The sequence below is a fragment of the Pipistrellus kuhlii genome, unplaced genomic scaffold (assembly GCF_014108245.1).
Source record: "Pipistrellus kuhlii isolate mPipKuh1 unplaced genomic scaffold, mPipKuh1.p scaffold_m20_p_11, whole genome shotgun sequence".
Taxonomy (NCBI): Eukaryota; Metazoa; Chordata; class Mammalia; order Chiroptera; family Vespertilionidae; genus Pipistrellus; species Pipistrellus kuhlii.
Genome location: NW_023425416.1, coordinates 25,717,901 through 25,732,243, shown reverse-complemented (window position 1 = coordinate 25,732,243; position 14,343 = coordinate 25,717,901). Strand labels below are relative to the sequence as shown.

The window sequence follows — 14,343 nt, the reverse complement described above, 5'->3', positions numbered from 1 at the left end:
CTTCTGGGGTGCGAACTGCCCGTTTAAAGAACTTCAAGTCAGAGGAGCGACGTTCTCTGGAGAAAATCAGCAAATGAGAAGGAAATCGCTGGCGTTGGCCCAGAGTTGCCAAGAACACGGCCTTTTGCTCACTCCGAGAGGAGGGACGATGCCTGGGCTTAGTGGATGTCCAAGCAGACCGAAGAGCAAACTGGTAAGAGGGTGTGGCTGTGCATGTTGATGGTCCTGCGGTGCTAATAGTTCCTTTTTACTGAAAGCTGCTTTCCCTCGAGGGCACAGCCATGGAGGGAGGGCCAAGTCAGGCAGTTCTGTGGAAGCTGGAGGCCACCAGGTCCACAGCCACCAGGAGCTCTCTCGGGTTTTAAAATTAGGCTTCCACCAGAATCTAACGCGAAAAAGTGGAGGAGGGGAGCGTCAGGAAAATGCGATGATCCTGGCTCCAATGAGACCCCAAGCACTGCTTCAGGAGCGCCCCGGTGTACTAAGGCCCCGGAGGCAGGCCTGCAGCGTACAGGACTGCCCATGGGGCGTGGACAGGCGGCGTGAGGCCGTAAGCCTGGGCTTCCCCTCTCTGCCTCCAAGCCCGTGGGCCCGGCAGTGTCATATCCCAGCCTGTGGCACTGCTTTCAGGTGCATAGTTACCAAGTTAAGCTCTGAAATTGTTTAATTCATAAAGTAGATTTATTCCAGTAATAAATTCCCCCCGAGACAACACAGCAGAGTACAACTAATGTCCGCTTATTTTGTAAAATTCCAGAAATAGCCACACACACACACACACAAAGTATATGTACTATACACTGTTTAATAAGGCAGGAAACTATATTTTATTATTCGTGAAAGATAGCTACACTAAAAGAAATGGGAGCTCACAAGAGTAAGATCCGATACTAGAGCTTTCCTTCTGCGCAGCGGATGGGAAGGCACTGGCATTTCGCTCGCTGGCCGAGCCCGGGTCACGTGCAGAGGCAGCCCCTCCGTCTCAGTGCACATCCTCAGGGGAGGGCGGAACCACTCCTTCCTCCAGCTCTGTGGGACGACAGGTGCTCTGTAGGGTTCCCGAAACAGCCTGTCCCAGTCCTCTGTCCCACCAAGAAACAGAGGAAAGGGGGTCCTAGCCACATCATCAGACAATAAAGTTAGGAGTCAGGGTGGAAGGGATGCCCAAGAGAGGCCCTGATGTGTATGTTAGGGACCAGGGATGAAAGAGAATGAGCTCTTAGGATGTGTCAGGCACCAGGCTAAGAACCCAGTACCCATGGTCTCCTTTCGTCTTCACAACAGCCCTGTGGGGAAGATCCTTATTGCAGAGGTATTAGGATGGGGCTAAAACGGGTCTGTCATTATCTCCATTCCACAGATGAGGAACCTGAGGACCAAAAAGGTAAATCATTTTCCAGAGGCTATTCAGCTGGTACCTAGTGGAGCCAGGACTCAGACCCTGGATTGCCTGTCTTCAGTGGCCTTGACCCCTGCCCCTTAGCAGAAAAAGTGCTGGGTAAGTGGGAAGCACACTCTGCTCCTGACAACTAAACAGCAGGACACGCCAAGAAATGGGCGGAACACCGGCACCTTGTGAGACTGCAAAGAAAGCCATGCCCGCAGGAAGCTGTGCACTTTTTCCCGGGGTGTGGTCTGGGCTCAGCCCTTCTGGAATTCTCCCCCACCCCCACCCCCACCCCCTTACTTAGGGATCACGTGAAGCCCAAAAGTCAGCCTCGTCATCTCCCAGCACCCCCCAGTGACCCCAATGAGTATTCCACAGCCAATTCGCTCTCCTTATACTTCAGTCTTGGAACCCAGGGAGACCTGCTTGTTTCCAGTTGGCCGCTCCAAAAAGGACGGCCCTGTCCCATGACCCTGGGGCTCTGAGGGCGGGTGTCAGAGGAAAGCCGGCCCCGAAGGACCACCAGAGCTCCTCCCACAGGGCCGTGGCCGTGAGGAATCGCAAGTCGCACTCAGGTGTGTGAACTCGGTATTTTACAGGATTTCTCCACTCTCTGGAATCCACTGCCCACTCAGCGTGCCCTCAGAACACCTACTCTTACCTGGCTGCATTGAGATCTTGAGAAAACGAGGAACATAGCAAACATTTAGGTAATGTATCAGTTAAAACCCAAACATTTGGGCACCCCCGGGTTATCACCCTTTCAGATCTGCATGGGGCCTTCTCCCGAGGATCCCCTCCCCCCACCTCACATCCTTTGCTTTTCCCAGGATATTCACGCCCTGGTCCCTTCAGGCTCAAACTAGAACCGCAGGAGCAGGAGCAGGGCCAGGCTGGCTCCGCGCGTGGAAGGGGGTAAGTCCTGTGCGCTCTGGACGTCTTAGGTTTCTCACCCACATGTGGAGGCGATGATGACCCGGTCTGCTTTTCCCAGAGTGTGGGGGCTGAGGGATACGAGGGTGACAGAGGGCCCTTCTGTGTAACCCTCCGCGCAGCCACCTCACCAAGGGCCTAGCGTGAGGCCTGCAGAGAACGGGGGAAAGTGAGGGGATGACATCTGGCCGCTGTGCTGGCTTGGGTGTCGGCTTCCAGAAAGCTCTGTCTTCCCGGTGGTTTCCATGGGAAAATGCAAAGAAACTTGGCAATGAAAATACGGCTCCAGAGTAAGAATGCCGCAAGAAAATGGGATGCGATGGAACAGCCGCGCTCTCACTCCGCGCATCCCAGCAGGCGAGGACTGCGGCTGCGGCTGTAACGGCTCCTGTCTGAGCCGGACCTCATCCGATTGGAAACGTGGTTACCGTGTGGTTGCTACCCGCCCCCCCCCCAACCCCCTCCATCCCACCCCCATATATTCACTAGCGACGAATGGACACCGAGCCTGCCTGGAGGGCTTACCCGGAGAGGCCTCGGGGGCGTGCTCTGCGGACGTGAAGCCGGGGAAGAGCAGGGCCAGCTCCCGGCGGGCGGCCTCGGCGTCCCGGCTCCCGTGGACCGCGTTGAAGGGCGCTTCCGAGCCGTACTGAGCGCGGAGGCTGGGGGCATGGGCAGCACGGACAAGACACGGTGGTTTCACTTGGAAGAGAAAGGTTTTGCCCACTGGCAGCACGGTCACCAGCTGCCAACGGGCACCCTGCCTCTCCGCGGAATGGCTCGCTCTCCCTCCTTTGGAAACGCCGGGAACGGCAGCCAGGGTGGCGGGAGCGGGCATCTGTGCCGCCAGGGCAGCGTCCCGGGCACACTGCCTGTGCTTCCTCTCGCTCGCGCCGCAGCCCCGGGAGGGAGGCTCTGTGCGGGCCCCGGTTTCAGGATGGGGTGAGTCCGGGTGGACGCCCAGGGGCTGCCGTCTGGCTGAGGTCACAACCGGGGGCCGCGCCTGCGAAGGGCTTCGGAGCGGTCTGAGGGGTCAGCCCCTCCGCGGCCCCATCAGCCGATGCTAATATTGCTGGGACTGCCTGTGTGTCAAGCACTGTCCTAAGTGCTTCATACACACAGGGTGTCCCCCAAAAATGTATACACACTTCAACAGCTGACAGCTCCATTTTGAAAGTAAAAGGTGTTGTAATAAACACTGCCTTTATAATTATTCAAAGCGCGTGTTACATTTTTGAGGGACACTATATATATATATATATATATATATATATATATATATATATATATATATACACACACACACACACACACACACACACACATGCTCATTTAACCCTCACATCGACATGAGGCAGGTCCCATTATGGCACCCATTTTTCAGATGTGGGAATCGAGGCAGAGGTTAAAGCATGGCCCGGGGTCACACCGTGAGAGGAAGAAGAGAGATTCTGAATTCTGCCTCTTAACCATGCACTCAATAGCCCCCCTGATAGTTGCTCAGATCCCCGTTTTACACATGAGGGAACGCAGACTCTGAGAAGGGCCGTGCCTGAGCCCCATTTTACACACGAGGGAACACAGACTCTGAGAAGGGCCGTGCCTGAGTCTGTGGTAGCCTGGGGTCAAGCGCAGGGCTGTCTTTCGCTAGCCCAGGCTGCCGCAGGCATGAATGTCCCGGGCCCCCACAGCTACCAGGAGCAGCCTCCGTTACTTAGCCTCTGGCTCATTTCTTTCCCGTTGGCTGGGCCGCGCACAGCTTCAGAGGAAAGAAAGGCGGGGTGCATTTGGTATTGGTGGTGTCAGGCTAGAAACACTCAGGGGCAAGGAGCAGACCGAGGACACTATGCAGAACAGCGAGCGTGCTCATGTTCAGGGCACCCAGGGAGGGGAGGAGGCGCTGAGGGGCTTGAGTGCAGTGCATCTTCCTAGACCCCATCCAGGCTCAGATTCGGCTGGCCGGAGGTGGGGGGGGAGCGGGCAGGGGGCAGGGGTCTGTGTTTCCTGGGTGAGCATTGCAGGTGGTCCTGAGACCGCCCTTGGGTCTCAATGAGAGAGCAGTGAGGCCTGGGTCCAGCAGTGGCCTTTAGAACTGGGCAGAGGAGGCAGTCACAGGAGGCCTTTGGCGAAGGGCAGGGGACTGGATTGGAGGGTGAGAATGTCGGGGTCTCCCCCAGGATAGAACAAAGGGGAGCCGTGGCCATCAGAGAACTCCCTGTGTTACCCACGATTCGGGGTTGAGCATCAGGCGGGGCCCTCCACCTCCCCGGATGCAGGTTCCGAGACGGATATGGGGACCCGGCTGGTGACACCACCTGTCAGGCTGCTCCCTCCTGGCCACGTGCGGGTCACTGGGCCCCATGAGGGCTCGCCAGGCGGCGGCCACGTCCTCGGTGTCCTCGGTCCTGGTGAGGATCAGGAGGCAGCTGGGCCCGCTGCACATGTGATGGACCAGCTTCTCAAATGCCTCCTGGAACAGGGAGGGGAGCGGCCGAGGGTCAGCGGGGGCCGGCCCACCCACAGGATGGGCGGGTCTGTGGGCAGCCTTGCCACCAGCCAGCGTGCCCCTGAAGGGCCCCTGGGAGGGGGGGTGGTGATGCCCCCCACACCCACGAGAACCAGGGGCAAGCTAAAGGCAGGACGGTGAGACTGGGTTGACTCATTTGAGGTTGCACATGAGATTGTAAGAAGTTAGGTAAAAAGGGGCGGTTTTTTAAAATCACATGTGGAAATCCTATGTATGGATGCTGGGCAACCAGGGGTGGGGTGTAGTTGAGGCTTTGTTTGTTTCTTTGTTTTTGGGTTTGTGTGTGTGTGTGTATGTGTGTATGTGTGTGTGTGTGTGTATGTGTGTGTGTGTGTGTGTGTGTGTGTGTGTGTGTGTGTGTTTGGAGGGGGGGGGGGGTGTTGGCAGTACTTTAGAATCCTTCCTCTTCCTTCAAGTAGCAGCTCTCTGGTTTTCATTCCTGAGCAGCCCTTCCCTCATCATTTGGCCCTCGTCTGGCTGACAACCATAATGTCTGCCCACACCCCCATGCCTCCCATGCTCACACACCTCAACTAGAGCTAGGGCTGTGACCAAGAGAGGCAACCAGCTCCCTCCCCCAAGCCCATGAGCCAAGCAGATGCAAAGGGAGGTGGCCGACCCCGAGTTCAAGGGCAGCACCCCAGCTCCCGAAGTGACTGCCCTCAGGTTTCGCTCCTGACCTTCCCTACCAGTCTTGGTTCTTCTCCCCAACCCCTTCTCACTCAACTCTTCAATTCCCAGAGTTACGGAGAATCCCTTCAATAAGTCCCTTCTTTCGTTACTTAAGGTGGCGTCCAAGTCTCTTCCTGCAGCCAAAGCGCCTTCACCGATACAGCAACATTAGTATCCTGTTATATTCTTGTTCTTCATAATAACTCTATTCTCTCCCAAACTAATAACCTGTAATCAAACCCGGAAGAGAAGAGGTGGGAGTGGGTTGGGCAATGGGAGCGGACAAGCTGACCTCTCCAGCTCGGTGTTGGTAGAAGAGTCGCATTTCTGCCTCCGTCATGGTCCTCTCTTCACTCGTTACAATGTCAAACCCGGCTTCCTGGATCTGCAGAATACACACACACACACACACACACACACACACACATATTCTGAAAGGGTAAACAAAGCCCAGATCCCCATCTAAATGAGTTGAAAAGTAAAAGATAATAGAAAAGGCAGCATTAAAAGCCGTGGAAATCCTCATCTTGATTGTATCTTTCCTGCTTACATTTCTACATTTTCATTTACTTACATGGAATTTGGGTCAAAGCTCCTTAAAAGCGTTCTCTTCCCGCTAGGAAGGACACTGCTCCACGATGCCCACCCCTGTTTTCCACCAGAGGAGATCCGAGGGCAGCCCGTGGGATGAGTGCTGTCTCCGTACCTTCACGATAATCTCATCCGTCTTCCCGTGGCCGACTGCATCTGGCTTAATGATGGCCAGGGTGCAGGTCTTCTCTGACGAAGCTGTAATAAGCCAAGGGTGGTGCTGTCAGGCGCTGGGCTTCTCCATCATGGAGGCTCTCAGGAGGCCGCTGCAGGGGCCGCACAGCCTCTGCACACAGCTCCCAGGGTCCCTCCTGGCCTCTGGCTGTGGCCCTGCAGACCTGGACTCTAGTGGGAGCACAGGTCTGGCTCCAGACTTCAACCTCAACCTGGCTGCAGGGGACAGAGACATGCCAGAGACTCAGCCCCGGGAGGGAGGTGGGAAAGGGAGGGGGAAGGGATGGATGGGGAAGGGGCAAGGGAGGAATGGGAGGAGATGAAAGACTCATCAGGAACAGAAACCCAGAAGGCTGAGAGAGGAGGCCTGCAGGGGGAGGAGGGAGGAGTGGAGACAGAAGCAGCACAGGCCTGGCTGTTCCTGTTCCTTCCGGTCACCCTCATGATTCCTGGCTTTGCCTTTCTGGCCCTGCTGGGTGGCCGGGCACTCACCCACGTCCGCGTCTGGGCCACCGTCCTTTCCGTGGGAAGAGCGTTCCTCGTCCTCAGAGAGAGCCTCATCTTTGATCTGATACAGATTGGTCAGAGGTTGTTAGTTCATGAAAATGACCGCAAAACCTTCAAAAACCCGTAGAAACGCAAAACATGAAGGTTCAAAAGACTGAGCAGCCAAAGGGTCGAGATGACCCATCTTGGAAGCGAGGAGGTCCGTGGAGGTCCTTGCTAGTAGGTGTGCGAGGGCGCGGGGAGCCGGCGGTGAGAGCGTTTGGAGACAAGGAAATCCGTGCCGAGCATAAGGCTCACCATCTGCCTGTCTGCACAGCATCGAGCACACATACAGAGCCGGCAAACGGGAGAACCGAAATGCGAGTCAATCTGAAGCGATTGCCCACCCAGCGCGGGGCAGGAGGACAGAGGGCACCAGCATGTGGGATCGTCTTTCTTGGGGGAGATGGCCAGTGTCCTGGGGGCACAGTGTGATTCCATCCCTGTCCGTTCTATACAAACAGCACTTCGCCCCTTGGAGCTGAATGTGAGGACTGGAGCGATGGACGCCGAGCACGAGGGCTCTTCGGCAGGTGTGTCCTCCTTCGGGGGCAGCCAGTTATTTATGGAAAACCTAGCCCGTGTCACCGGGAACTAACATCTCAGAGCCACAGGCTGTTTGTTTCTCGTGGTCCTGACAGAGCTTAATTTCTAAGTTCAAGACGGGAGCCCTCTGGGATCCCAAGCAAGGCTTTCGGGAATGCGAGGTGAGGGCGGCGGGTCGCCAGGAGAGAGCTCGCCCGGAGGCTGGACTCCGCCTGCCCACCTCTCGATCCCCTCACTTGACCCAGAAGCCCTGGGAAGAGCAGAAGTAGGGGAGGAAGGGAGATGGACAAAGAAAGTGGAAGCACTCTGGGTGAAGGGACAGCTCTTTAACAGAAGGCTCCAGAAAGAAGATTTCATAATGCACCTGTCAGCGGGGCCTGGGGCTCTCCCTGAAGCTTCCGGCTGACAGGCCCAGGCAGACTGGCGGGAAGGGGAGGGCACGGCAGGCCCGGAGCACGCCCTGAGCTTGCTGCTTGCCGGCGTGACCGACCTCCTTACCACTTTCCGCTCTCGGCCGTCGGCCAGCACCCTCCGCTCGGCCTCCAGCTGGTCCAGGATGGTTTTCTGCAGCAGCGGGGCGTTGGCTCCTCTAACCACAGCCACCAGCTTCCCTCCCTGCAGCGGGATCAGTGTGACCCCGCGGTGATTCCCGGCGAGAATGCCCCTGAGGCTTGCCCATCTGACCTCCAGTGATCTGTAACCATCCAGCAGTCCTGGTTCTGAAAACGTACTCACCGCATAGAACAGGAAGGTGGGCTCACACTTCCCGCGGTACTTTTCCAGGACGTCCAGACAGTCTGCCTCCGCCTACAGAAAACACAGTCATGGCATCCCCCAGGTCCATGGGCACAGCGGGTACAGGGGCATGATAGGGGCATGATGTCAGGGGCTGCACAGGACATCCACACGTATGCTGCACTCCACACACTCACACACCACCTGTCACTCTCACACACCAATCACTCACACACCACATATCACACTCACACACCACATATCACACACACACACACACCACACACACACTCACACACCACCTATCACACACACACACCATCTATCACACACACACCACCTATCACACACACACACACACCACATATCACACACTCACACACCACCTATCATACACTCACACACCACCTATCACACACACCACCTATCACACACACACCACCTATCACACACACACACACCACATATCACACACTCACACACCACCTATCATACACTCACACACCACCTATCACACACACACATACACCACATATCACACTCACACACCACCTATCACACACCACATATCACACACTCACACACCACCTATCACTCACACACCACATATCACACACTCACACACCACATATCACACACACACACACACACCACCTTTCACACACACCACCTATCACACACACACCACCTATCACACACACACACACCACATATCACACACTCACATACCACCTATCATACACTCACACACCGCCTATCACACACACATACACCACATATCACACTCACACACCACCTATCACACACACACCACATGTCACACACACATACCACCTATCACACACACACCACATATCACACACCACCTATCACACACACCACATATCACACTCACACAGCACCTATCACACACACACCACATGTCACACACACATACCACCTATCACACACACACCACATATCACACACCACCTATCACACACACCACATATCACACACACACACCACCTATCATATACACTCCCCACAAATGTACATCACACACACCATGACTGCCTTCCCCAGGTGAAGCCCAGACTCGCTTTCATGCTTCTATTGTCTTTTCATCAGAATCATAACATCTGTCCTGTCAACACGTTGGCAAAAATTGTTGGCAGCTGTACTTTTTTGAGGAATAAAATGAGGAGGAAACAATGGTCTCCCCTGCTCCCCACCAGCTACGCCTCCAGCCTTAAGGAAGCTCATTAAACCTGCTGACGCCCGGGACATCTCCTCCCCACCCCCCCGCAGAGGCTCCAGATCGGCTCCCAGGAGCGGGAGGAGCCGGAGGCCTTGGAGTCAAACTTGTGGCGAGATTAGCGTAAAGCCCGTCTTCTGTGTCCGGTCTTTGAACCTCAGACCATGGCGTGTCTCTTGCACAGGTCTCTGGAATGTATTCCCATTTCCATACATTAATCCAAGTGAATGTTTACTCAGCATCCCCCTCTGCGGAGTGGAGGATGGAAATCCTGAAACCCTGAGCTCTGAAGAGAAAACTCCGGAGTTCACAGTGTCTTTGAGCTGAGAGGGAGCACACCCATGGGAGTGGCGGGTATTCTGTTCCTGTAGCCAGAGGGACTGTTTGGTGTGTGTGTGTGTGTGATAATAAACAACCCACAGTGGGCCGAAACGGTTTGGCTCAGTGGATAGAGCGTCGGCGTGCGGACTGAAGGGTCCCAGGTTCAATTCTGGTCAAGGGCATATACTTTGGTTGCGGGCACATCTCCAGTGGGGGATGTGCAAGAGGCAGCTGATGGATGTTTCTCTTTCATTGATGTTTCTGACTATCCCTCTTCCTTCCTCTCTGTAAAAAAAAAAAAAAAAAAAAAAAAAAAAAAAAAAAAAAATCAATAAAATATATATATATTTTTAAAAATTCAAGTGGATGCCTCTTCAGTGCTCGGAAATGGGAGCTCACACTTCCTGCTCCTGTGTTTAAACATCTCCCTTTTCTCTCAACATCGTGTGACCGTTGCCGAGGAGGGTCTTACCAAGGCGAAGTGCAGGAGGTCCGGGCCAACCTCGATCCTCACCTTCTGGAAGAGGCTCACCACGGGCTTGCAGGGACCGCACCAGCCTTGATAGACATCGACAACTGCGTGGAACCGGGAAAGAAGCCGGGCGGCTCGGTGAGCCCCGCACCCATGTCCGGCAAACACACACACACACACACACACACACACACACACACACGTGCGCGCGCACATGCTACCTCCCTCAGGTGGATGTCGTTTGCAGGGAATTTAGTGGTTGCAGAGATTTATTATCTCATCAGAGTGTGAGCGAGTGTGGAAACACAGCTATCCCTCCTTCTTAAGCAACTCGTTCTGGATTCTATACACAATGAAGCAGTGCAGGGTGGGAAGTCATTTACTCACCACGATCCCTTTACCATAGGAATTTTCAGGCTACGTGCAGACCCAGCCCAGAGGGGCCCTCAATAAATATTTGAATGGTTGCCGAGACCGGTTTGGCTCAGTGGATAGAGCGTCGGCTTGTGGACTGAAAGGTCCCGGGTTCATTTCTGGTCAGGGGCATGTACCTTGGTTGTGGGCACATCCCCAGTAGGGGGTGTGCAAGAGGCAGCTGATTAATGACTCTTTCTCATCGATTTTTCTAACTCTCTATCCCTCTCTATTCCTCTCTGTAAAAAATCAATTATAAATAAATAAATAAATAAATAAATAAATAAATAAATATTTGAATGGACTGAAACCATCTATTCTAAAAGGAAGCTGCTGCAGGTGACCTGTCAGCATACAATCACTTCTTAGCTTCTTTGATAATAAACAGAGCTTTGACCTTCCCCCCTGATGAATGACAGGTGACTTGCTTTGGGTAAAGGAGAAGTTTGTTCACGTGAGAAAGTCAACACTGTTCTCCTGGAAAGTGACTCTGATAGCGACCCAGGTGGAAACTTGGATCCCGTGTGGTCTGCTTCGGCGCCGGCTGTGTGCTGTGCGCCCCAGTGGGTGTGAGGGAACCTCTCCTCTGCCTGCACCTGGCCCGGAGGCTGCTCCCCGATGGTACTGACTAATTTCCCTCACAGAACTCACCACCACAGAGATGTTCGAGCCAGACCTATGTGTACAAAGAAATCACCTGGTTCTTCAGGAAACTCAAGGTGATAGGAAAATGGTGATGGTTGCAGCTTTTCTCTTCATGGTAAGTCTGTCATTTAGCAATTTTTTAAAGGATGAGTCTCAACGGTTATAATACATTACCAGTTAGTCCTTTGGAACTGAGCGTTTCCTCCCAAAGCTCCTGGGTGCTGATGTTGACCTAACATCAAAGAAGAACAAATGCTGAATTACTGAGGGCACAAATGGGGAGTCCCTCTCTCCCTCTCTCCCTCTCTCTCTCTGTCTCTCTGTCTCTCTATCTATCTCTCTCTCTCTCTCTCTCTCTCTCTCTCTCTCTCTCTCTCTCTCTCTCTCTCTCTCTCTCCTCTCTCCTGTGGCTTTACAATAAGTCTTGGAATCAGGCAGTGGGAGTCCTCCATATTTTGTCTTTTTTTAAGGTTGTATTGGCTATTCTAGGTTTCTACAAACATTTTAGAGCCAGCCTGGCAATTTCTGCTAAAATTCCTACAGAGATTTTAATTGAGATTTGCATTGATTCTGAGGATCAACCTAGGAAATAATTGAAATATTAACAACTTTGAGTCTTCCAGGCCATGAATGTGCTGTTTCTCATCATTTATTAAATCTTCATTTTCTCAGCAATTGGTTAAAATTAGTTGGGGCTGGTTGGAGTTAGTGTATATGTTTTGCACATCTTTTCTTAAATATATTTGAACATCCACATCAGAAATTGACAGTGAGTTTATTTCCCCACATTTTCTATTATCCACAAAGTATTCTGAATTATATAAAAAATTAAATACAAGGAGAAATACATATTATCCCTCTTCATCGATAGCATACATTTTTGTATGTTTTTATTTTGAAACAATTTCAAACTTACCGGAAATTTGCAAGTACAATATAAAGAACTTTTTCTCCTTGAATTATTTGAAAGTAAATTACCAGCCTAATAGCCCATTATTCCTACGTAGCCACAATACAACCATCACAATAAAAAAGTGAACACGTATATTATTATTATGTCACTCTTGAACTCTATTCAAGTGTTACTGATCCTCCCAATAAAGTCATAATAGCAAATTATGTGAAGCACTTTCTATGACAAAGGCACACACAGCACGTAAAATACCCAAACATACTTGTTGAGTAAGCAAATGACTAAACAGATCAGTCTTGGGACCACTGGGTCTCCAGAGAGCATACAGTTACAAACTCAACAGAATCTATATCATATTCTTGCAGCAAGTTGCAATTCTATTTCAACAATAAATATGTCACATCCAAGTCTATCGATCCATATTTCTTGGTTGTTTAGTTTTATTTTGAAAACTATAAAAGTGGTACAGAGTTTCAAGGCTGAATAAGCACTGTAAGCAAAATGTGCTTAAACCCAACGCTAGCTATACTTGTTTGCACTTAAGAGCACAAAACATTGCCGTCACTACGAGTCCGAGATCTATACTCAGGTTGGAGAACACGGCCTGCCTGTCATACACTGCTGGCAAAGAGTATCCACTCTACACTTCCCTTCCTGGCCACAGCACCCTCCTCATCCTCCAACCCCCACCAAGTGCTGGAGTCAGCGCCCCTGAGGCTTACTACCTGCAGGGCGATTTCCTTCTTCTTGCTGCCCATGGCTCTGCAAAGACAGAAGCCCCGTTAGGCTGGCCTCCCCACACACCAGTAGCGCAGATCAGCCAGCCTACTTCAGACTGTCCCACCCCGCCCAGCATCCTCTAGCAGTGTTTCCCAAACTTTTGACATGTGTGTACCCCTTCTATAATTTTCGTAACGCTGAGTACCCCTCATACTCATGAGAACGTAGAATTAGGCGCAGCTAAGCACGGTGCAGTGCATATCCCCACCAAACTCCAGTGCAACGCATACCCCCACCAAACTCTTCCCGTACCCCTGAGGGCACGCGTACCACACTTTGGGAAACACTGCGAGGTAAACATATTATAAATGGCAGCAAATAAGTGCACGGATGCAAATGAACACCCCACCGTGGAAGCGGAGCCTGCAGCCCGCGGAGGTCATGGCTCGCAGGGCTGGGATGGGGGCATTGACTGCGGAGCCCGCAGAGGGCCCCCAGGCGATGGTACCAGGGCAGCTAGAGAATTCAGGTGAAAAAAGCCCACAGAATCCTGTTATTCCTACTGTGAATCCTGTATTCCTAGGAAACGGAGCCACCGTCAGTGATCTTCGAAGGTTCACAGTCTTCAACGTGCAGCCAGAGTTTACAAGCCAGTCTTCTGCGACTCAGCCACGGTCGTCATGGCAACACAGACCCACGCCAAGTTGGCCAGGCAATTAACATGCAGACCTGTAAGCCACGCCCACTCTGGGCCCAGCAGAAGGGCAGGTGGGCCCCCTGCCGTCAGAATTGGACTAAAGAGACATTCTCATTGGCTGAAGTGTTTGTCAGTATCTGGGAGATTGGGACCCACCCAGCAGAGACCAGTGCACCTCGGTGTTATGTTACACAGTTGTGTCCCTGAATCCCTGCATCTCTCCTGCTGCCCCGGCAGGGCTGGTCTGCACCTTCTTCCCTCTCCCCCCCCCCCCTACTTAATGCATGCCAGACATTGAACTGAATAACAACATCAATACATTTGATCGAATTCACATTTAAGCGATACCTCATCCAGCAACAGCAGAATACAGATTCTTCTCAAGTCACATGGAACATTCACCCAGTTAGACCACAATGTAGGCCAGAAAACATACCTTACCAGATTTAAAGGAATAAAAATAAAACAGAGTATGTTCTCAGACCACAATAGAATTGAACTAGAAACCAACCATAGCTGATGAAAGAAACTGAACATATTTAAAGAAGTGGAGAGGTATTCCATGTTTGTGGATAGGGAGAATCAATATTGTTAAGATGTCAATTCTTCCCATTGTGATGATAGATTAAGAACAATTTCGGTCAAAATCTCAGCAAGCTCTTTTGTGGAAATCAACAAACTGCCTCTAGAGTTTATATGAAAAGGTAAGAAATGCAGAATAGCCAACACAATACTGAAGAAGGATAAGAAAATTGGAAAACTCACTCTACTGGACTTCAAGACTTGCTATAAAGCTAACATAAGCAAGACAGC

At 52.2% G+C, this 14,343-nt stretch overlaps 1 protein-coding gene across 1 annotated transcript; it reads right to left on the bottom strand.

The window, feature by feature from the left end:
• Positions 1–785: 785 nt before the first annotated feature.
• Positions 786–13,517, bottom strand: NME9 (NME/NM23 family member 9). The gene is made up of 12 exons (XM_045579259.1): positions 13,397–13,517; positions 12,839–12,875; positions 11,375–11,432; positions 10,142–10,245; positions 8,112–8,183; positions 7,875–7,991; positions 6,777–6,852; positions 6,226–6,308; positions 5,812–5,904; positions 4,636–4,790; positions 2,846–2,982; positions 786–1,029 (listed from the first exon to the last, which is right to left on the bottom strand). Exons 2-12 carry the CDS (start codon positions 12,869–12,871, stop codon positions 983–985), a joined length of 975 nt encoding a protein of 324 aa, XP_045435215.1. The 5' UTR covers positions 12,872–12,875; positions 13,397–13,517; the 3' UTR covers positions 786–982.
• Between the last annotated feature and the right edge of the window lie 826 nt (positions 13,518–14,343).

What these genes read in the sequence shown, in the direction of transcription:
- NME9 (XM_045579259.1), bottom strand. Translation starts at nt 12,871, where the DNA reads ATGGGCAGCAAGAAGAAGGAAATCGCCCTGCAG. An exon ending in CCACCTTCCTGTTCTATGCG is followed by an intron (nt 7,992 to 8,111) that starts GTGAGTACGTTT and finishes ATCCCGCTGCAG; the next exon opens with GGAGGGAAGCTGGTGGCTGT. An exon ending in TGGCCCAGACGCGGACGTGG is followed by an intron (nt 6,309 to 6,776) that starts GTGAGTGCCCGG and finishes GGCTTATTACAG; the next exon opens with CTTCGTCAGAGAAGACCTGC.